The sequence below is a fragment of the Geospiza fortis genome, unplaced genomic scaffold (genome assembly GCF_000277835.1).
Source record: "Geospiza fortis unplaced genomic scaffold, GeoFor_1.0 scaffold331, whole genome shotgun sequence".
In the NCBI taxonomy this organism is placed as follows: domain Eukaryota; kingdom Metazoa; phylum Chordata; class Aves; order Passeriformes; family Thraupidae; genus Geospiza; species Geospiza fortis.
In genome coordinates this window covers 203,644-228,904 of record NW_005054540.1, presented here as the reverse complement: position 1 = coordinate 228,904, position 25,261 = coordinate 203,644, and the positions used below count along the sequence as shown (strand labels likewise).

The 25,261-nt window shown below is 36.1% G+C and overlaps 1 protein-coding gene across 4 annotated transcripts in view; it reads right to left on the bottom strand.

The window, feature by feature from the left end:
• Window positions 1-25,261, bottom strand: part of LOC102033021 (dystrophin) — a 391,913-nt gene that overhangs the window by 167,141 nt on the left and 199,511 nt on the right. For all 4 annotated transcript variants that reach the window (XM_031063886.1, XM_005429311.2, XM_031063887.1 and 1 more), the window contains exons 13-15: window positions 25,015-25,171; window positions 17,633-17,753; window positions 16,696-16,964 (exon numbers count right to left, since the gene is read on the bottom strand). In XM_031063886.1, coding sequence (XP_030919746.1) covers window positions 16,696-16,964; window positions 17,633-17,753; window positions 25,015-25,171 — 547 coding nt within the window. The remainder of the gene's footprint in view (window positions 1-16,695; window positions 16,965-17,632; window positions 17,754-25,014; window positions 25,172-25,261) is intronic.

Below are 25,261 nucleotides of genomic sequence, written 5' to 3'. Positions count from 1 at the left end.
CAGATTTGCTTGTCTGTAGGTCCACAGGCCTGACTACATGCATTATTTGAAAATTATCACCATGTGTGTCCCCCATCACTCCTCATTAAAACCTCCTGATTTTAAATAAGAAAATGCTGTTAATAGATACAGCTATTTTACACTTCCATTAGAACACCTGACCAAACAGCCATCTGGTTCTGGTGATTTAATGATCTTAAGACAATTTGCTCTTCGTATTTTCGCTTCAAATAGGTTTCTTTATTATTTTCTTTAGCCACCCCATCTTTTCAGGTCGTTCTGAATCCATGTGGATGGTATGGACTGGTTCTCAGGATGCAGTGCCTCTCTGCTGCCTTCACACAATTTGTCCTTTTGGTTCCTTTTCGGCAGGCTTCCTCATTTGTGTGCAGCTCTCTTTCTGAAAACTGAACACTGCTGTAGTGGATTTTTTTGGGTTATTTTTGTCCCTGCAGAGTTGCTGACCTTTAGTTCATAATGATCCCTATTATGATAGCAATGCTTTGAACTTGCAGTGCTCAGCACCAAGCCAAATCTTTTCCCTACTGGTTATTCTCTTGGATTTTCTTATGTATTTTCTATTTAGTGCTGGAATTGCAATTCCAAAAGGATTTCAGGCTAGTGCCTGTAATTACAGATCTGTTTCTAAGGTATTTTAGAAGATGCAGGATAAGCCTCCCAAAATTATTTGCAAGTAATTTTCTGCCTATTTTTCATTAAATTTGTTTGAGTTTTGGGTATCCTATTCCAAGGTAGTAAAACCACCAGGTAGCCCTCGCCTCTTTCCAGAGAATACCAACTCCAAATTTATGAAAACTTGATGCTTAGGGTTATTTTCAAATGTCTTTTCTTCCACATTTCACATGCCATGTGGCTGGTTTTATATTATCTTTTATTTAAGGAAGCCTAACACAGACTGATTTTGCTTTGGAAGGCTGCCCAATGTTCAGAGGAGAGAAAAAAAAATCTACTTTTTATTTTAAGATTCACCAAAGGGGGAGGGTTTTTTTTCAATGCCATGAAAAGGTTTGCTTTTTCTTTTAGGATTCATAAATTGTTCCAGAAAAACTGAAAGAAAATTCACTAATCATTCAAGTAGAAGAGTAAAAAAAAGAAAATAAGCTTATTTCAATATGGGCATTGTGTATTTTATGCTAATTGTACATATTTATATATATGTATATAATGCATTTATATATACTTGTATATAAACATACATATATAAAATATAGTATATCTTTATAATATATATAATCAATACGAAATGTTTTTCTAGCTTCATGGAGTTTCTGTTGCTGAATTCATCATAAAGTTCAGAAAGGAACACTGACTCTACAATACATATTTTCTATTTCTTAACCCCTACTCCCTCAGCCACATGCTCAACTGCTGGCTGAGAAGCCAAACACAGAGTTCAGGAGTCCAATCAAATTTCAGTCAAGTGCCTGTAATTTCCAGCTCACTGATGTTAATGGAATAGGGTGACTAAATCCCATTAATCCATTTGGAAAATACACCCTGAAAAGGAAATATATTCCCAGAACATCAAGTATTCCTTGTGCACAGAGAAAGACTAAAATGAGGACTGTTTTTTCTTTATTGTCTGCTATTGAAAATTGCCAATAGATCATTAAAAATGCTTTTTTACATTTACTGTCCTTATTCTTGCTGATGCAAACACCTACCATGTATGTTTAGATGTAGTCCACAACAGTGCCTTGTCAGAACAAGTAGCATTTATGCAGCTTTATTGAGTATGAAATCATTGCTGCTTAGCATTTGCCATACTGATGTGACGGTGTTCACAGGGGTCTTATGTTGAGGGAAGAGACAGAGATCTGACTCCATGTTTCAGAAGGCTTGATTTATTATTTTATGATATATATTACATTAAAACTATACTAAAAGAATGGAAGAAAAGTTTTCATTAGAAGGCTAGCTAAGCTAAGAATAGAAAGGAATGATAACAAAGGCAGCTGTCCCAGACTCTCTGTCTGAGCCAGCTGGGCTGTGATTGGCCATTAATTGTAAACCTCCAAGATGGGCCAATCACAGATCCACCTGTTGCATTCCACAGCAGCAGATAACCATCGTTTACATTTTGTTCCTGAGGCCTCTCAGCTTCTCAGGAGGAAAAAATCCTAAGGAAAGGATTTTTAATGAAAAGATGTCTGCGACCCACTGACAAAGGATAATAACAGCATGCACATACAAAGTCATATATCCTTAAGCACACCTCAGTAGTACTGAGATTGAGTTTAGCTATATTGGTCTTAAAAATTGTATTTAATGAACAGACAATATCTAACAATTATTTATTTGCAATTGGTATGCAATTATTCAATAAGAAACTTAAAATGAGCTATTAAGCGTTACAATTATGATTTAAAATAGTCAGTATCCCTATTGGCTCCTACTTACCTGCAACATTTCTGGTGTGAAAGATAGCTAGGTGGCAGACCCATTTTGGGTGTTATTCTGTCCTTTGTGTTCCTTAACAACACTTGGACTTGTAAACAGGTTTAAAAAAATCTATGTGAACAATTAGTCCAGCATTATTGTGTGATATTTTCCCCAGCTATATTTTCCCGAGTCACCCTGAACACACTAGTAAAAATGAAGACTCATTAGAATTTCCCATACTCATGGGCAGAGGGACCATGAATCTCACAGTGCAGTACCCTTCTCTGGTTGCACACAGGAGTTAAAAGAGACTTTAAAGTTCATTTCACCAATGCATCAAATGATTTAAATGCTCAGTGCCAGCTTCTGGAAATGAGTCTCTATCTATTTGGTTATGGATGGAACTGGCACGATGCCTGTATAAGATGTTAAAGGCAATTTGGCATCATCTCTAGATTTTTATTTCTCAAATTTTATGGACTGGCAATTATAGCAACACCAGCCTTTGATTTGAACACTATGTTTATGCTTAGAGCACAACATTGGAAATTAAAATTGATCCCAAAGTTAGTTTCCCCCAGAGACAGTAAATGCAAGGCCTCAGTACATAGTATCCTGTTCCACAAGTGTTCATTTTTACAAGCCTAAACATGAGGAATTTAAAACATTTTTCTTAGCTTTTTATAAAAGAAGGAAAAAAATAAAATAATTTGAAAATCATCTCTAGTTTTCCAGCAATGGTATTTACTATTTAGGCAGTTCATATCTTGTCTTTATACAGAACTAAATATTGTAGCAACTATATTTAGGAAATAAATATTTTGCACTTCTTAATAAAGTTTTTAAGACCGTGCAAGCTTGGACATGTACAAAAACTGAAGGCAAGAACACAAATTTCTTACAGTAATTAGTGTTTAAATGCATAATGGTTTCTAAATAATTTTGAATGTCTACTGAAAATCATTGCAAAGGCCTAAAAATGTTTTTGTTCTCACAAAACTCTAAACTGTCATCAGAGATTAGCTGAAGCTGGAAGGCAACTCTGGAGATCACCTAGCTCAGCCCCTCTGCTCAGAGCAGGGCCAGTTGCCCAGGACCATGTCCAGTCAGGTTTTAAATATCTCCAGTAATCAAGACTCTATCACTTCTCTGGGCAACCTGAGCCAGTGTTTGAACAGCCACAGGTGTCTCTCCTTATATTGAGGTGGAACTTGATGGGTTTTAATTTGTGCCCATTGTCTCTCGTCAGTGGACAGTACTAAGAAGGGTCCAGCTTTCTCTTCATTCCCTCTCATCAGGAATTTCTACACACTGATAAAATACTGATCTGCCTTGAGTCTCAAGGCTGAGCTGTCCCAGCTCTCTCAGCCTCTCCTCACAGGAAAGTGTTTCAGTCCTGTGACCTTATTTGTGGTCCTGCAGTGGACCTGTTCCAGTGAAATCCATACCTTTCTCATACCCTGGAGCCCAAAAGCTGGACTTCTCCTCCAGGTGGACCATGGCTGAGCAGAGAGGAAGGACCACCTCCCTCACCCTGATGGCAATGTTCTGCCTAATGCGCCCCAGGGTGCTGTCAGCCTTCTTTGCCATGAGGGTCTGGGTAAGAGACTTAAAGATCACAATTTGGTCAAATGCTCTTAGCATCACTGAAGGACTTTGCCACTGTAGCAAAGCACGCAAAGAAGCAACTGGTCATCTGTGACCACCAAAGCCCAGCCCATCCCATCCCAAACATGCCTTCTGGATTCCTGAAATTTGGACTGTGAGTTAACCCACCCTGACAGGAACTTGAGATAATATAAAGGTGGTACTCATGTCTAATCATCTCAGGTCTAAGGGAAGGAAAGTGAAGCTGGGGAGAAGGATGTTTCACTGCAAGGAGTCTGTGGGAAGGCCAGCTCAGCAGCTGTGCTGGTAGCTGGCTGGGGCTGGGGCTGGTGCGGGGGGAACTGCCTGCTGACTAAAGACAGGAGGCCACTGACTCAAACAAATAGAAAGAACAAAATGGGACTAATTAGCATTGGAAGTGAGGGAATCATTTAACCAACTGAATGAGAGAACTGTGTAGCCAATGAGCATTGATTCCTTTTTTTTTTTTGCTGAAGTGTATAAATGGTGAGAAGTTCTGAGCAACCTTGGAACCCCCAGTACTGAGAAGCCCAGGGTGAAGAGGATCAGTGGGATACTGCTGGATCCATGGGTGGTGACTACCATTCCATCTGATCTCTTTCTCTCTCTCGCTGTCTTTCTCCCCTCCCTCTTCCCCCCTCAATTATTTTCTATTTCTTTCTATGTCTCTACCTCACATTTTACTGTTAAATAAAATCCATGCTATTGACTTCGACATATGGTCCTGTTTGCACCTTAATTCAGGCAGAGGCATCTCCCTGGTAATTGTAATAACTGGATTTTAAGAGTGTGTTCCTGTCAGCTGTTTGTCTACCAGCACCCTAAGGTTCTTCTCTTCAGAGTTGCTTTCTGGCCTATTGGTTTTGAGTGTGTATTGTTAGCTGGGGCTCCTCCTCCCAGGACACAGGACTTGGCATTTCTCCTTGTTGAACTCCAACAACTTCTGAAGTTCCCCTCAGTGTAAATTCTCCATGCTGTCAGGGTCCGTGTGAATGACAGCACAACCATCTGGTGTAATGGCTGTTTCTCCCACTTTTGTATCAAGTGGATAATTACTGAAGGTGAAGTCTGTCCCAAGGACCATTTCATTAATGCAAATATTAAATTTTATTGATTCAACCACTGTGATACCTCACATATGACTTGCCTCCAATGCAACTTTCTAGTCCTTCATATGCCTGGAGATTGTTTAAAATCACATTCCCAGATTGTTCCATCACATTCCCAGAGATTTGGGTGAGGCTCAATAACCTGTAAGTGCTTGAGCCCTTTGTCCTATCCTACCTGAAGGTGAGAGTGACACTTGCTCTCTTCCAGGATGCAAGAACTTTTCCCAGTTGCTGTGACTCTTAAAGACAATCGATAATGGCCTTTCAATAACATCTGCCAACTCATTCTGCACTCATGACTGCATCCCATTAGGACTCAGGTATGACCAGAATTGTGAGCATGATCATGCCCTTACATGTTCCATCATGGTTATTTCTCACACTTAGTATGAAGCAGATTTCAGGAAAAGACCAACAGTGCCTACAGACAAAGTCTGTTTCCCTGCTCTGTGAGCAGCACTTACACAAGGCTGTGGCCTCATGCCAGCCTGACATTTTCCTGAAGAATTCCCTCCAATAGAAGAGTCTCCTGCTAGCACTGGCTTATGTTAAACCTCAATTCTCACAACCAGTGAAAGAGACAGAAAAGAACATCTGGGTCTATTAAGAAAATATGAGATGACTTAGGGAGAAAAGTTCTCCTGTGTCAGATGAATTTCTGCTGTGGGAAGGTTTCACACAAGCAGCAGCTGCAGCTCAATCAGAGCAGGATCCATGTGCACAGCACCTGCCACAGCAGGTTCCCAGCACTGAGGATTCTCCCCTCAGCTCACTTGGTGTCCAAGTGGAGAAGTGTTCATGGGCCAGAGCAATTCTCATTTTATATTTAAAACCACACAATTTTGAACTTTCCCAGGACAGTTTAACAGTGTCCATCTTTTTCGTTCAAAATGATTTGTTTCTTCTTCGAGGGGTTTGGTGTAGTCTGATTCAAATTTCATTGAAACCTGGGTTTGTCAGCCTGCAGCTCAATATGCTACACTTAGCTTGCTTTTAAACTCACCCTGTATTTTTATTTGATTGTAGTGCTCCTGGGGACAGGCGGTGTTGAGACAAAATGGATTTCAGCTGATTTAATTTTCCATCCTATATATTTTTATAAACTCAGAAATGACCAAGCAAGAATGCACTACAGTAGAATATAAATCCTCTTCTGGGATAAAAATAGTTCAAACAAAAAACATCAAGGGAGGAAGAAAATCAAATTCCCTTTAAGTTCTCTCCCATTTTGAATTCTGTATTTCTAAATCAGTAAAACATTACATTTTTCAAAAGTTATTTCCTTCGATTTGGAAGACTAACTTAGTATTTCTTTAAAAATAAGGTTATTAAAATTTGAATAGATGAAATGAAAAATGAACTAATGCCAGGTGTTAATTTTCTTCTTTTCTGAACCATCAAGGGAAAAAGCTATAATTTGTAGCAATGCTATATCTAGTAGAAAATATTTATTAGGATGTCTAATTTAATGAACAGAAGCATACTAACAAATAGATGCACTTATCCTGAAACACAGATCACTAGATTACTATAATTTTTGATCTATTTATTTATTTATTTAAAATCAACAGCAGATATACAGTTTTATGATTCCTGAACAAATACAAGCTATGCTCCTGCCTTGTCATTTATTCTGAAATTGTGTTCTCCTCCATGGAGGGGGAAAAGTAAATAAGCAAATTTAGATTGTAATTCACTCTACAAGAACAACTCTAACCATGTCATGGCAGAGCCCATGACTGCTGAAGTGTTATAAACAGCTCCACACCAATTTTTCCATATAATCAAAGTCAATTACTCAGTTACTTTGCAACCAAGAAGAGATGAAGTACCTGTAAATAACTAGAAGGATTTCAAAGTGCGATCTGAAAGCCTAACAATGACTACATGAAGGTCACAAGAAACATAAAATAAATTTTGCAAAGGAAAATTTCCCAAATTTCCCTTTAGTATGGTTTTAGTCAGCACTATTAAAGCTAAAAGTACTTGAAAAGTATATATGCTTAGGTTGTAGACTCAGTGAAATTGTTTTTAAATAATTAATAACACAGTATCTATTGCTAATAGTTAATTTGTACACAATGTATGTTAGATATACAAACACAAAAGGTTGAATCATAACCCGTGTTCACCACCAAAAGCTCTTTCAGGTTATAGCAACTCCTTGTGCTCAGAAAACAATTGCACAAAGCAAATCTCTATTGTGCTGTAAAGCAGCATGGCATTTTAAAGGCAAATGCACTATTTCACTGACTCTCCCACTTTTGGTCAGGACAGAGTTGGTTTTCTCACTGTAGTTGTGAGAGAAAGCAGGGAAAAGCTGGGCAGGGGCTGGGGCTGGGGGTCGTGCACAGGATGGAGCTGCTGGCCTCTGGGTTAGCCTAAGGTGTATTCCATACTCCGTACCTTCCATGTCATTGCTGAGGGGTGGTTTTCTGGAACAAACCTGGGGTGTTGACTGGAATGGAGAAAAGGGGCACCATGGAGGGTCCAGGGCCATTTTTGCCTTTTATCTTGGTGGCCACGGACAGCCTTGGCCAGTGAATAACCTTTTTTCTATGTAAATCACACAGTCTTTTGTATACTTTTGCTATTAATGCTGTTGCTGTTCCTGTTAGTTTTTCTAATTTCATTGCTGCTTTTCAAGTAAATTCTCCTTAATTCAGAATCTCTGTTTTTGTCTCCCTCTTATGGAGAGGAGGGTGAGGGGGAAGGGAACAGTTTCAGTGGGGTTTATTTTCCAACTGGGTTTTAAAACCAGCACACTGACAAAAATAAAGGAAAGCAGTTTAAACCAGAAAGATTGCAACACCTGTATCATAAAATTACAAAACACCTCAAGCTTCCAGATATCAGCAGGCAGATGCTGTAGCTCAGGAGGAAAAATATGGATACATACAAAATTTTAGCTTAGAGACAACTAAAACACAGATTGTTTTCTGACACTTGACCAACATTAAACAATTCAGACTACAAGCTTCAGGAATTCCTCATTTTTTCTAACAAAAAGCTACTAGAGATCTTAAGATAAGTCTCTGTTTGCTTCTCTCATGTCTTTAAGTTTACCATGTAGGTATTTCATAATGTTTAGCCTCATAAAGTTGATAATTACTACCTCTAGTAAGGGGGATAAAGTTTTTCAAAGAACTTAAGGCCAAAAGAGGTTCTTACAGCTCAGTCAGTCTCAAATATCTGCAGATATTCATGGTCAGATGGACCTGCAGCTTTTTTGAAAGCTCTGTGTCCAACTCTTGAATTAAGATTGAAAATCTCATCTCCTCTCTACGACGTGTGTGGAGTGGGCATGAGTGAAACACCAGGTCAACAGAGAATCACAGCATGGCTTGGGTCAGAAGGGACCTTTAAGATCATCTATTTCCAACCCTTCTGCCATAGACTGGGAACCTTTCACTAGACCAGGTTGCTCAGTGCTCCATCCAGCCTGGCCTTGAACACTCCCACGTCTTTAGAGGGAGAAGGTTGTGCCTCTGGGAAATGGGCGACAGTGGCTTCTGCTGTGACTGATGAAAACTATCATTCTTAATCCAATGAGCAATTGAACCCAACTAAAATAAAACAATTTTCAGGTAAAATTTAAGAATAATTTGAGTGGCATTGCTGTCTGGACAAATTATTTTCACTGATGTAATTGCCCTATTTGTAAACTGAGGATAATACTTCTATTGCAGTCTCAGAAAGAAGCTGAGAAAATTAACTCATACTATCTGGAACATGAGAAGCACTATAAAAGTGCTAAGTAGCAATTATAAAGTTTTATTATGGGTTAACCTTTGCCAAAAAAATGAGGCCTTAAATTTATAAAGATGAAAATGAGAAATGTGTAACTCACTGGTTCCCTGATAAACATTCCAGGCAATCTAACATTCATTGCACTCCCTACATCAAACAGTCCCTAGACAATTACTGGGTACCAGCACAGGAGCTTGATAAATTGATTTTACTTTGCTCATTGATTTTCCCATGTCATAGAAACAATATCATTACAGAATCTACACACCTGATTGTTCCCAAGAATTAATTTTGTCAATGTTTTAAGAAAAGATTTCATTAGAAACACAGTACTGACAGATTTTTTCATGGAAAAAATTGCCTCATCACAGAAACAAACAACATTAAAATTAATTTCGGGTACTCTTCCCTTTTCCTTCCTCTCCTGTTTCAGTGAATGTCCGTGTGTCTGGTTATACAATAATTTCTGGTATGTCCTTTTTCCTTGCATAGGAGATTTCAGTAGCAGACCATATATAGGAGATCAGAGTTATGTTATAAATACTCCTTAGATATAATTTTGCTCCCTTTAGCCACACAGCTCCCTGTGCCACACTCACTTAGGAAAGCCTGAATAAAATGGTCCCATAGTAAGAAATGTGTTGCTCACATTGAACTTTTTTTCCCTCATGGCTAAATATTTACATTTCCAGGTCATAAGAAAAAGAAGGCTTTTGAACAGAACCAAAACAGTTCAAGAGCATCTTTGATTTAATGTCATGCCTTGGAATGTTAATACTTCACCATCAGACTAACATCTATGCATGCTGCATTTATATGGCAAACTTGAAACAAAAAGCAATGCTAATTGTCAGAGTCCCTGCTATAACCATGCCACTTAGGTACTTAAAAATTAATGTTTAATTCTCCTTCTAAAAGCTCAAGTCTCATTCTTCCCTCTGATAAACTGATAAAGAGAAATCTCTTAAAAATGTTCTGGTCTGACCTCAATTCTGAACTTCAGAGGCATAAAACGGCAGACAAGTCTTTATACACGTATTAGTCAGTTCTCTCAGCAGGGTATCAGAAACCAAGATCAGAGATTGCCAATACTTAAAAAGTCAAAATCTGCCTGCAGATGTGCATGCTGAACTCCCACTGAAATCAGCAGGGTGAATTCATACAAGGAAAAATTTGGCTCTAAATGAAATATGTTGATCTAATAATAGCATCTTCTACCAAACTGGGTTGGAGGTAGAAAAGATTTCCACCTGGACTGGTTAGCCTTTTTAGAGCTCAAGAATTTTCCTGCACTAGTTGTCAGGGAAAAGCTATCAATATTTTTTAGCCCAAACATACTTAATCAAAGAGAAAATAGTTAATATGCTCTACTAATAATTGCAATAATACAGTTAACACAAATCTGATAGAAATTGGGTTAAATTGGTACAGTTCTTTTCCATGTGCTTCTTCTTTATAAAGTGGTCTACAAGTAGCTGCTCCTTACACTAGCAGTGATTCCTCAGAAAGTTAATTAAAGAATACTCATTTTTGTTTCTTCTTTGTGAGCAGAGCAATGCTGCTTTTTCTATATCACAATTATGCTACTGTTTCCCAATAAGTAGTATGGTGAAGAGCAGTTGTAATTTTAAAAGACAAGGATTTCACTGCCTGCTCATCATCATTCTTATTATTCCTATGTAAAACAAGATTTTGCATTCTTCCTTAAAACAGGTATCTTGATATAGACAAAAAACCTATGTCATCTAGTCTCTGTAAAAACTATAGATACAGTGGTAGCATCTAAACATGAGATAAGAAATATATAACTTATTGCAAAAGAAGTCAGCAGAGGGAATGATTGTTTGCTTCAGGTATTTAAAATGGATTTAGTTTTAGGCTATTGCCATAAAGAACTCCAATCTTATCTGACTGATTACATAGAAAGAACATAAGGCAGATTATCTTTTAAATTAAATTTGTATCAGTAAAACTACCTGATTATTATATACTAAACAACCACTTTTGAACATATTTCTTTTTGTATAAGAAAATAAATTGATTCATAAGCTGTTTAAATGAGATTGAGAGACCACAGGACACAACTGAGTAACTTTCATCTCCTACAAGATAAGAAACAAACCAGAGCTAAAGTCTGGTACAACTACATGACAAAACAGTTCATGGTTTTTAACTCAATTTCATATTTAAGAAAAGCCTTAGCAAATTAAACTTGCTCTCAACAGTGACAACCTAACAACCCTACTATATTCTCTCTTGTATAAAAATACATTTAAAAATGGGGAAAACAGCATACCAGGCTGTCACCAATTCAGTAATGTGGTTAGCTGAAGTGTCTTTGATGTATAAAAGCATCTTAAAAGTTGACCATTAACAAATTGAACAGACTTCAAGTATTTCTTTCATTATAGCAAACTACACAAATATTTAAATTCACAGGAATATTATATATCACAAGGACATCTGTAGGATGTCAAAGTGTTCCAGTGAATTTCAGTATGGTTTTGGTTTATTTTAAAAAGGATTTTATTATTCTCTTATGTACTCTAATGTTGTTTTAGTTTATATTAGCAGTTAAACAGTTGATGAAGAGTTGATATTTTGTAAATTCTGGTTTTATTGACCATATTTATTTTTAAAACCTAGAGGTCCTCTAGTATGCCATGAGATAATCTCCTCATTTTATAGCATCTTACAACAATCTCTAAATTACAAATATTTTACTAATACAAAACCTGTTTATAAAGATAATTTCTAATTTTCTTAGGAAGTGATTTTTGGGGTTTGGATAGCTGGAAAATTCATTAGTAGGAAATGGGTATTCTGTATATAATAGTTTTAAAATTCCCAGAGTCCAGCACAGAACTGATTAGGAGACTCACTTAAGGAAATACAACATCTTAACCCAGATTGATTATAGCTCTTGCTGGTAACAGCTGGCTTCAAATTAAACTGAAAAAATGTATATGCATTTTGAAGCAGTTTAAGAACATGTCATAAATAACTATTGTATGATTCTTTCACAGAATGATTTGTATGAAATTGTAAGCTTGAGAGCCATTTGTAACTGTAATTGCTTTAGTTATAGTATGAAGAAAACATTAACACTTCCATCTCCCACGCTGCAGGCAAAGAGTTTCCTATTCAACAATGAACTGATGCTGTCATCTAATTGTACAAACAGTTTGAAAATAACTAATCAAATAATAGTTCATAGTCTAAAACTCTGGATATAAAATACTTCAGCATTTTTGTGTTTTTCAAAACTAAGAATAGTAAGAAGTGTAGATATTGTAGAAAGTTTATCAGTAAAGAAAAAGAATGAAAAAATATCTCAGAAGCTGCTATATGTGTAATGCCATTTTATGTTACAGACTGGACAGCAAGAGCTCTGCTAACTTAGTTTGGTGCATAGCATAATTTTATGTTTGCAAAAATTAACAAGAGAATAGGCATCACATTGCAATCTGACCTCTATTTGGCTTAACAAGGATATGGCACTGCTATTGATATCAAGCTGATTGGAAATTCTGGTTATCAATACATCTTCCAGGTAATTATTTCCTGCATAGATTCTATTGATCTGTTCAAAACTGATCTCCTGTACTCCAGTACTGATCTCCATTGGTAGGAGGGGATGAATGGGGACTATTGGCTTGCTTCTAGGTGTCATTCATTAATTTCCCTCTATGTGACCCCTAATAGCTCCATATAAAAATCAATTTTTTTGAAAGGATAGAAAATTATCAATTAACCAAGCCTTTAAAATAATTTTGGGATGAAAACATAAATTAAAAATTCAACACCTCTGCTGTCAGAATCTCCATATTAGGCAGCTGTCAGCAGAGTTCCCTCATAACATCACTGTAAGAGTTCACTTTGCTGAAATACCTCTCTACAGCACAGCAGTAGCTGAAGAGTACCAAAGTGGACTACAGAAAAAGATATAGTACTTTAAATATGATGATGATGATGATGATGATGATGAACTAACTATCCTCCTTCAGTGTCCTGAAACTGAGGTTGCTGATTTAGTACTAAAATGCTTGTAATAATATGGAATTTCAATCTTTGCAAATCCATTTACTTTCTTTCTATGGCTGGATATGAACACAACCGAAACTCAGCTAATTATTTGAAGTGGTTTTCTTACTTTTGTCTCATTTTGTCTCATCACAGGAAAGATGGGACAAAAGGATTGTCCCCAGTCCCCGCACACAGTGAGTCATTTTGGAGTAGATGATGAGCAGATCAGTGATCAGTTCATTTCTGATTTATGAATAACTGCAAGCTCTATTTGTTTTACAAATAAATAAATTTCAGGCTGACATTTTCCAGTGAACATTTGTCAGTGACATACAACTGACTTCAACTGTCAATTAAGCTGAAGAAAGACTGAAATAAACAGCATATAATTCAACAAGAAATTGTATTGAAATTGTAAATAGGCTTTGAAAAAAGAATTTAAAAGGATACTTGCAGCCTTTATGAATGTCCTTGTTACATTAAATACATAAAGTCCATAATCTATACACAAAGTCCATGTAACTGCTTTACTCATAACTATAAAAGTGAATCTGCAAGAACAACCAGCAGTTCTTAAGCAGCAAGGCTAAGACTTTCATGAAAATTCCTTGCAGAAAAATACAAGACTCATGTCACCAAATTCTGTTCTGCTTTTCACAGTTATCAATCAGTATACTGAGTCAAGGTGCCCTCTTTTTGTGACAGTGAGGGAGAGCTAATTATCTTATAGCAGACTGGAGTTAATTGAAAAAAGTCTACCTGATTCTACATGAATAGCCCTTTATTTGGAAGGTGTTCTAGAGATATGCTCTTCTATTTTGAACTAAAGAAACCACAGACACTACTGCCCACTTTTCATTATTTTTGTTGTTGAGTTTTTTCTTTGTTTTGAGTTTGGTTTTGTTTGATTGTTTTGTTTTGTTTCACGGAGGTTACAAAAAAAATAAAAAATTAGGATGTAGATATACTCATGGAGTGTAGAGGCTCTGCTGTTCCCTTACAGTGCTGTGTATGACAGAAAACTGAAGCAGTTATATTGCTGCTAGTGGTATGTTAAAATATCACTGGCAGAAAAAAGTGCTTTGTATTGTGCTTTCCTGAGTATGTTGAGAGTAGCCGAACTACCTTTAGCTAAAAATAAACCACACCATTAAAATTGGCTTCTCAGGCACAAAACTCTGTGCACAACATCTCAAAACAACGCCTTTTAGTTTAAGAAACCTAATTTTCCAGAGTGGAAAAGTATAAAAACCTGAAACTTCCTATGGGTACAAATTTCTGTTAGTATTTCTCTGCAGATGTCTGCAGAGAGACAGCAAAACAGTGAGGAGGTATCAGCACGACATGTAATGATTGTTGCATGCTGTTAGCATAATCATTATCACAGTTTTGCATGGCAAAGGAGAATCTTTGGGGAAGAAAGACAGAGAAATTGGTTCTACCATCAATTCCTGGAATGGGTCTTTGAATAAGATACCAAGCGGATGAGGTAGGCATGATTGCATATCAGTTGCATAGCAGCAAAAGCTTAATATAAAATATGAGTGGTGGTCTCATGAGACCCTAAGTGTTCCAGGCATGCTGATGAAAATAACATTTTGTTAGTGATTGCAAGGAGAAAGCTTCGAGTTTGCTGCAGAGGGGAGTAGAAGTCATAGACCATGTCTAATATATGACTTGAGCTACAATCAAATTGATCAGGCAATGGATATTATGGGACTAATGATAGATTCATTTGGACTTGAAATGAATTTAAGACAGTTAAATGATGGTTTCTGGACAGAAAGATATGCTTGGAAGGGAGACAGAAAGAATGGGTGTTATTAAGAAAGTAAGCTACATTTCAGCCTGCAGATCAGACCACTCATATGAGAGAAGAAAAAAGGGAGAATGACAGATGACAGCACAGAAGTCTGAAGAATAGTTTGGTTCTAGATACCCTCTAGTCTAGGTTGTATCCTTTGGAGCAGATGGTGAAACTATCTCTTGCCCTCACAGTCAGAGAAGAACACCAATTTGTACATTAATGTAGATGAAGAATATATAATAATAATATTACAACATTAATACTGATCCAATAAGGATCCACTATTTAGTATGAGTTCAAAGTTATACCATGACCTTAGCAGCTCCAGCATCTATAACTAAAGAGGACAGTGACAAACGGCACTAACATAAACACATTCCCCAGGAAGCTATTCATCAGGTTAGGTTTGGGAAAGCTATTGTGATCCAAATTAAGAGAAGGATTTGTAAGAAATGCAATTGCATATGACCAATGTTTTAAAGATCTTCTCAGAAGATGCTTGGGTTTCTTTAGGTGTATAGAGAGAAATTAGGTAATTTGCCTCATACTGTAATATCAGTCATGATACTCATCATAAAAACCAGAGCAAGGATGAGACATAGATAATGTATCAATTGGATAATGTTTGGCTGATAATAGAGTTTGTAAAGAAAAAACCTTACATTTTACTAACAACTTTTAACTGAAAGCTATGTAACTTCAACAAATTTAGCTTTTAATGGAAATATTTGCAAAGGAAAAATATTTAAACCTTAAGTGAATCAATTATTAAGTTATCAATTATGTTATCTAGAATGTATTTACTTATTTTTTAAACCATTACAGGACTCAGAACTGTAATTATGGAGTCAACATTCCTGGTCATAGCTTTAGCATTAAGTGACTTGCTGTTTTTTCCAGTAATATCAGAGGTTCAGTGCTTCTGTTCAGGATATCTTCCTCAAAATTTAAAAAACCCAAAACTAAAACATTGTTGTAATAGCATTTTCTGAGAATTTATAAATAGATTTCTTCTGTTCATTTATGAATTTAAATGAAGATAAACAAATTTTGCAGCTAGCTGTTCATCAGCTACTATTTCATTTGTTCTTGTACAGCATCTGCACAGGACGCTCATTAAGCTTTCTGTGTGATTAAAACTCGAGGACTTTCATTTTAATAAACTACATTAGATTTTTAGAGGAATATTTTTCTTGCCATTAGTCATTCTACTTCCTTTTTCTTAGATCCTAATGTTCATCTAGAGAAAATAACAGTTAGCTCAGGTCTCTTTCAAAATGACTGATGATTCCCATTTATGTGACTGGAACAGAGGCACTTTGTTCTTATCAAAATGGCAGCTGCCTCTATTGTGCTCTGGCTGAAGGAATCCTGTATTATTTATCAAGTCTGTCCATGGCAGTCATGCTGAAAGAGGACAAGTCTGCCCAAGTTTCTCGATAAGCAATGATTTTATGAAACAATCCTTAAAAGCAGATAAGCATTAAGTTACAGAAAATAATGACAATTTTTCCAGGATTGCTGCTTTTTTTTAAAGACTATCTTTAGTTATGAAGCCTATTTATCAAAAAAGACAGAATCAAATACCATCATAATGAAAAACCATATACTTCAAATTGTATAAAATTTACTCTACAATTATATAGAAACAACTACATATACATCATGCTTAAGAAAATATAATATAGCAAAAAGTTAATTCAATAAACTTTTATCATATATTCTCCTATCTATTTTATTTTGCTTTCTTCAACTGCCAATTTGGCATCTCCTGAGTTGACAGTGAGTGTGCTGCGGATTTTTACACATTTCTACAGTGCTTTTACCCATGTCAGCAATATACATTCTCAATGCACTTTTTAATATAAATCGCTATGGAACAAAGATATCAACTCTAAAAGATAATGGCATATATGGAGATTCATGCAATGAACAATTTTATGCTCAGAAATACTGATATATGTCAGGTACCTTGACTTTTTCCAAGTGATCCTGCAGAGAGTCGATGAGGAGATCCCCCACTGGCTGCCAGGACCCCTTGAATGCCTCAGCCTGGCGCAGCTTCAGGTCCAGCTCATCCATGGCCTCCTGAAGGCCCTGCAGTCTCTCAAGAGCATCGTCGATCTTCTTTTGCCAATCAGCAGACTGTAGATTCAGCTTGTCCCACTCCGTTCTGACCTCATCTGCTTGCCTTTGCAGAAGTTTGGTGACATTGTGGGCTCTCTCCTCAGGTGACAGATCTAAATGTGAAAGTGGAGAGACTTTTAAGAAATATTCTGTCTTAGAACTGATGCAGTTGCCATCCGGATAGGTTAAAATCTCAGTAAGAAACTCTTCGTAACCCAAGGCACCTGTGAAATTTGCTTTATTAATGTATTCTTGTTTCAAAATATCTTAAAAAAACCTTAAATCTTGCCACCATAAAAATCAGCAAAATCTGCATTATGTACATAAAGGTATTTTGAAACATGCAAGGTGTAGTTAGAAGTTTATCAACTGATTCAGCACAATTTTTCTGCACGTAGATAAATATTAATCACTGTGAAGCTTTTGCTGCAATTAGGTGGATTTGGGATCTCCTGTAGTACTGAGACTACAAGGTGAATTTTAGCTTAAATTGCAGCTTTGAGCCCTCAAATGAGGCTATAATTATAGATAGGTCCTGAAGGTTTAAAGGCAGTTTCAAAATCTGCTTATAAATATGCATGTCTATTTAGTACCACAGTGTTCAGAAGGATTGCTAAGGCTTGCTTTCATCTATATTTTTAGCTTAGTTTCTGAACACTGGCATTCAGCTCAGAGTGTAAAAGGAATGCTTTCAGAGCTGCTGGCAGGATTTATTTAATCATCACTGATCATCACTGATCTTCCCAGCAATGTGTTATTGCCCTGCTCTTGCTTCAATTACCTCTGGGTTCTGGGCAGACCTTCTCCAGTGCCTCCACGGGCTGCTCAGCCAGGAAGATTCTCACAGTCTCAAGAGCACTTCTGATAACAGGTTCTTTTGTTTTTAGCTCCCTCTTGAAAGTCTAAGAAACAAAATTATTGTAAGTGGATCTATAAGGAAATACCAAGCCAGAATAGCAATATCAGAACAAAATTTCCAGCAACAGCTTCTTGTGTGTATAAGAAGCAATAAAATACACACACACACACACACACACACCCATGAAAATAATCAGCTTTTGCTTAACCTGAAATCACATTGTATTCAAAAGAGCAAATGTGCTTTTAGCATACTGCATTTTTATTTCTTTGGCAACAGTTCCTTTCATTCTTTTGCTCTCTTCTACACCCTGCTTTTAAAGGACCATGAGTAAGTTACTCAAGATTAGTATTAGAAGCTTTGGTAGGTCACTAAAAGTACACATATCTCAGTATTTATTTAGTAATTTCTCTATTTTTGTTAGTGAGAATATAAGAGCCTATTAGACTGATTCCAAATGGAAACCACACAAAAATGCAGATGAAACCCAGCCTGTAGGTTGAATTTTGCATTGGTTCTGCATGATGCAGTGAATTTATCTAAATGGTCCTTACCACTCTTTTATTTCAATGTTTTCTTCTGTATTTATGAAACATTGTTGAATACATACAGTTTCAAGCAGCATAGAGGTAAAATATGCAGGTAATTTAACAGTACAGTGTAAAACAAAACACAATGCTGCAAAAAGGAGAGCCATATGCCATGTGTAGAAAACAGATATTTAACTGCAGGGATTAGAAAATTCTCTTTGCAACACAGCATTATATAAGCTTGTAACATAATAAATGCACCAATTCAGTCAAATTAATTATTAAACAAAATTTGTATTTCTATGAGAACTAATGAAATATTATAAATTCAATATTACAAAGTTCATTACACTCTGAATTATATTTGATATGTGACTCTCTGTACAGGAAATACCTACCAGAACTAATAGTGGGAACAGGAACAGTTTATAATATGAGAACTCACAGGTAAAATGTTCTTAACACGTTTCAGGAAAGTAAATTTCAGAAAAAAACTACATTATTCTACTATAAACATTTAAATGCACTTTCTTTTAAATGGTGAAGAACTGACCATAGGGTTTGTAGGTGTTCTTGGGAAAACCCCTAAGCAAAGTCTGCTTTGTTGAAGGAAATAACAAAACAAAATATCTTAATTTTGTGTCAAGGACAATAATGGAACTGGAATCTTTTCATAGAGTCTGTCTACTATAATAAAAGAATCTGTCATTTGATTAATACCTGAGCTAAAGGTTTTAAACAATCACGTTAAACTTTAAAAATAATACCAATTTTCACAAATAAAGAAGTGCACTGTATATTAACAAGTAAACTACTACTGGACATTTTTTTGCATAAAAACTGAGTGGAGTTACTACAGGGCTGAAAGAAAAATGTCAAACTTAGACATTTTTAGGTGTATAATTCTTATAATTCATACTTGACTCTTGCATGAAGTGCGATAGAAAGAGGAAATATAATAAGCCTTTTTCATGCCTCCAGATGAGGAAAATCCATTCCTTTAATTAGGCCTTGTGTTCATCTCACATCATTCTGTCCCACTAGAATGGTGTGGCAGGTCTGCAGGAAGCATAACTTAAAATCCAGCAGAGTAATTTCCATGGACTGTGTGCTTTGCTTTCTGCTGATTGTATTAAAACCAACATCAACAGTCAAACCCACTTAAACCCTGTGGTTTTTAAACATTAAATGGTGTAACAGCTTAAAGATATAATATGCTTTAGAAATGTTTCCAAAGATGTATTATTTCTCAGAAATGTCTGTGCCCCAAACCAGTCAAAAAGGAAGAACTTGCACAAAGGTCTGTTCTGCACACTCCAAGAGCAGGAAGGAGTCACCAATATTCCAGGGGAACACAGAAATGCACTGATGTGGAGAATAGTTAAAAGCCAGAAACACCTCTGAACTATGCATTTGGGAATGAGTAAGGACTTCTGTAAGAACTGCTGTTGCTGTAGACTGGTCACCCTGGCTCTGTACATGTGCACACCAGGAGAAGGACAAAAAATACCTTCTTTCAGCATGTACTGTTTTTGCAGAAAACTACAGCAATCAAATACACCAAGTGTCATTATCTTTCCAAAAGAGGTTTAAAGCCACAGTCCTCCTGTAACTCCTGTGCAACAGAAGGAGAACATATGTGCAATGAATCCCATAAAGTCTGTGGGCAGGAATCATTGTGTCTTCCTCAAAACAATAGAGAAATGCTAATAGGAACTTCCGACATTGCACATTTTGTATTTTGTCACAAACAGAAAAAGTGCCTCCTTTATTAATAAAGGAAAACTGAGCCAATGTGTCAAACTTTTTTCCCCCCAACTTTTCCGGTCTAAATGTTGGAGCTGGCGGAGGCAATTATAGTCTGTAAAATTATAGTCCTGAGTTATAGAATAATACACAGTATTTACAGTTTTCATCTCCTTCCCTCATTTTGATCTGCAGATTTCTACCAAGTTAAAATATGTTTCAATTAAAGAAATTTGAAAAGGAGAGGATGAAAAAAACATGAGGCTGAAGCAGTAGCACAGAACAGCATTAAAAATAATGAATGCTCATTTCATACTAACCCATTCCAAAAGAAAGTTCTTACTGTATGAAGATAAAGCTGCTTTTTGGATTAAAGTTTTGTCGTGAGATATGTATACATTACCAGTAAAAATCATAAATAGCAACATTTTCTTTTTTTTTTTTTTGGAAGGAAAAAAAAAGGAATTTATCTATCTAGAGCCCTGACAAATACGTCTTTATAATAACTAGGCCATCACTGAAAACAGAATTAGCCTAAATGAATTTCTAATGTACGACTAATGATTGCAGGCTAATTTCATTGAATTCCTGAACTCCTTCCACACTTCCTGGTGACTGTAGAGGAAATCGAATACACATAATGCATGACCTGACAAAAAAGTAAGTAAACTACTTTATTTAAGCATGTCTATTTGTCATCAACACTACAGCAGTAATGGCATTCTGTCCACCATTTTAATAATGCATATATTGATCAGCTTATCTCGGACCTCTACCACCTCATGAGTGTCCTTAAATCTCTTTAAATGAAGAAACAATGATTGTTTAAATTGAAAAATGAAAATATAATGAGAAAAAGAGTTGCATTAGTAAAACCAACATTAATCTCTGTTATTTAAAAACTAGGAATTTTTGCTTTCAATGTATTTTAAAGAGAAAGAGTACAGTCATATTCAACACATTTGCCAAAGAGAATGCTTTTCAAAATAAGGGGTTTGTCCTAATAGTTAGAAGTAGATATCAACTGTGGACCCATAATTGGTTAATGTGTTGAAGCAGGAACTGTACTCCTCCTTAGGCAGTAAAGCTACAGATTTCATGTGAAAGGGTTTCCATGGAATTGTTAATAAGTGCCTTCTATGTTCATAAATGCTATTTATGCTGTTAATAAAATCACTACACAGCAAATGAGGCAAGTCTTAAAAGAATGAAAGACATAACAGGCAATCTGCATGATGCCTGAGTTACTTAAATTAGATTAACAGTAACATGCACACAGTTGTTAATTCAATTTCACTAAAGCAATATTTTGATAATTAGTAAAACAAAGAAAAATGTAAGATGATTAAATAACGTTTGGAAGAACAGCAGTATTTTTTATCATTGACTAACACCACCACCACTACTCCTCCCCACACATTCTAAGACTTTGGAATAGAGACAATTTCTTATAAAAATTGAAAAAAATGACCTACTATATGTATGAGTTCAAACAAATAGCAGTTATGTGTGTGTATTTGAGATACATTACAAATTTCCTTGTCTAAAAAGCACCTCACATTTATAACACAACAATGATTTTAACTGCATGGATACCCCTCTTCTCAGTTGAGTTCAAGTTCACTTCTGGCAGAGATTCAAGCATTTGAAATTTTAATCCTACTCTTAAAATTTTTAAGGCAAATCTTGGCAACTAGGAGCACTCAAGTGGTAAAAACTGACTTCTTTAAATCTCTTTTTATGAATCTCTGTGGTATTTCAGATGTTTTTCTGAATGATAGAGAGGTTAAATATGTTTGCTCCTCTTTAAATCTTACCTTTAAGGGAAAAAAATAAAAACGACTTGCAACATTTTTTTAGAAAAAGGATTCAGACATAAAATCATGTTGGCATTCATTGTGTTATTTCTCAATTGAATCAGTTAAACTGCATTTAAATAGTGTTCCCCTGATGAGGCTCATTCACTTATCAAGTGAAGAACTTAGCTGGGTTTGGTTCTGGCATAACCTGACAAAAACAATCCTTCACTGAAGGAAAACCAAACATTGTACTTATAAAGAAAGACCAAAACTGGAAATTTTAGTCATTTAAAAGATTGGTCAGATCTGCTAGGTGCTTCTCTAGTTTACTGAAGACTAATTTTCAGAAGAACAAAATGAACAGTCAGCAGATTCTTTTTCCCAAGATCAACACACAACTACTGTTTAGTTTCACATGCAACACCCTGAGAGCTAAGCTCTGCTCTTAAGCAAAGGCCCAAACCTCTCAGCTTTCCAGTACTGGGCTCCAGTTTTAAGCTAGATAATTGTAGACTTGTGAAAACATTTGAAAACATTTTTCTTATGTTCAGAAATCAGCTAAGCTGTTCATTGTGATATAGCCATTGTATATCTGCCTCTTTAGAAGAATCTGTTAGAGTGACAAAGTCCATAATGCCCTGGGGAAAAAAACTCCAACCAACCAACCAACCAACCAACCAACCAATAAACCAACCAACCAACCAAGCAACATGTTGCAAACATAGATTTTGTCAACAGCAACCCGCAGTCAACTTCCATGTTGACTGTTTTTCCCTTCTCTGTCAGAGACAGTTGAAGATCAGACAAGGCAAATTTTAATTTCATGTATTCTGTTATGTTCTTTTTTGCCACAGGAAATCAGCATACCTACACTCACGCTTCTGAAGGGCTACAGAATGGGAAAAGGAAAAGAAGTATTTCTAAAAGGAAATAAAACATTTTATATTTGATACTAGACAGGATGACCAAAGCCCTGTATTATGTACATGCAAGTGGCAGAGAAGTTAAAAAAGAGAAGTGAGATCTATTTTATGAAGTCATTTTGCCCCTACTCATGGTATCTTAATTTTATACAATAATTGTCATTCCTAAAAAATCCAAATACTTAATTTGTTTGGTGTATGACAGAGACATCACTTAGTTCACCACTGAAGACTTGCCACATTTATAATGAATTCTTGGAAACCCTTGAACTGCTTATAGAGCAATATACAACACTAAAATACTATAAGAAGTAATTTCTTTAGATAAAAAATATTTCTTTTCTCTAGGAGAAAATGTTTTCAAATACTTAAATATTATTTAGATGGAAAAGTTTTTTGTAACAACTCTATAGAAATCTCTCTCTAACTCTTGTTTTGGCTCAAGAGTTGTCTTTAGAGAAAGAGTTTGAGTTAATGTCACACTGAGTTAAAGCAACATCTATATTGCTTCTTTCATCCTGATATTCTGGATGGCCTTTCAAACTACATTATGGAAGTTGCTACTTTATGGTTAAAACAGACCGCAGGCTTCTCCTAACTTTCATGGTTATATATAACACTTGCCTTAACTTTCTTAGGGGAAAGGTGAAAAAAGGAAAGGTGCTGCCCCGTAAAGTCATGGATGTTTTCACCTCACTGTCTCTGTGATAGTGCTTTAAGTCCCACATAAAATTTTGTGAGAAAGACACATCCTACACATCACATCTCCAGAGGAAAGACCTAGGAAATGTGACGAAAATGCCCCTTGCAGAAAAGCATTATATTATCTTAGAAAAATTTGCCACTGAGAGAGACAGAGATGCTTTTTGTTCATCTTTCCCTTTTGGTTTCTCAGTCATTCAGCGAAGATAGGTCCTTGGCAAAACATATTGACACTACTTCCCATCACTTTGTTGCAGTAGATGAATGCCTGTGTGCCTATGGAAAAAGACATGTCTGACTTGTACTTCCTGACTTTTCACAAACTCAGGGTCTTAAAGCAGCAAGATAGGTCATGTTCGTTTTGCAAATTTGATCTCATTATCCGTTCTCAAATATTTCCCTCCCCATGAGAAAGGACAATATGTTAGAACAATATTTATATACAGCTACCTGATGAACAGAAAAAGCACTGATCTTACTTTGTTTTAAAGCACCATTTCACCTTTCTCCATTAAGTAATAAAATCAGAGATATGAGAACTTCAGAAAAATACCATTTATGGCAAGTTTCATAAAGGAAGCTACATATATACACATAAAGTACAATGCTTTGAGAGGATGATCATTGCATTTGGAATATTCTTTTCTCATGAAATCAAGCTAATAGACTGATAATTTAAATTTTTCAATAAAAATTACATTTGTTTGAAATAACTTTTCAGATAGCACCCTGAAGCATAGTTGGACATCAAACAGGAAGTAAAAACCTCCTATGATGTCATTAAAGGCACATGGAGATGAAGGAGAGGAGAGCTTGAATGTATATTGAACAATAGAGGTACTAGAACCATGATTTTTCATTCAAAACTGAATAGACCTTAATGGCATATGATATTCAAGACTGTTTAGGTGAAAGCAGACATTGGGTTAGCATCAGACTGGTGTGAATTGATTAAACACTGAAGACATACATTAAGCATACCCTCACCACAACAAAAAAATCAGTGTGCATCTTTGTATGAAGAATCATTCTTGAAGTATTATTCTGGGGGTTGCTCATTTGGTGCGTAAAAAAAAAGCGCCAAACAACTTCAAGAGTACAAGTGCTCTATTTTGTGTTCTCTTTTAATACCAATCTTAGTCTAGAATGGTTCCCCATACGATGCTGTGCTATGGTCTTTCCATAAGAATTCCCTGATGAAATCAGTACAAACCACAGACACTTATGACAACAGTTTCATGGTGCAGAGCTATGCAATAGAGCTGATACCAGCTACTCTTGTCACAAATGTTCCCAAAATCCAAACTAGGGTTTCAAAAAGTATACATGAAGTTGGAATGCTTCATCTAGAAAAACAATCAGAACTAATTATTTAATCCTCAAAAATTACTAGGTTACTAATTGTTCTGGCTATGAAATCTGCCTGTCTGTGGCAGGTCTCTGAAGGTCATGGGCATTAACACCTCCTTCTCCAAAAGGCTGAATTTCTCTGCTGTGTTTGATAGCTATAGCTGGAGTTCCTTCCAACAAGGACTGCATCAGCACTAGCCTGCAAAGGAAAAAAACATGACCAAAAGATAATTTTAAAAAAACACCCAACATACCCGATGAATATCATTCTGTTTCTGCACAGTGGGGAGATCTCCACCAATGGGTGCTTGCTGTTTTAATTCATCCTCCTTCAGCTGCAGCCATGCCAAAAGTTCCTGAAGAGAGAGATGTAATCGCTTCCACTGGTCGGTACTGGCTTCCAAATGGGATCTGAAAGCATGTGTTAAATAAAAGATAGATTCAGGCACAGTGGAAGTAAAACCCAAAATGTACAAGCTTATTTACTGAGCAAGATCCTAG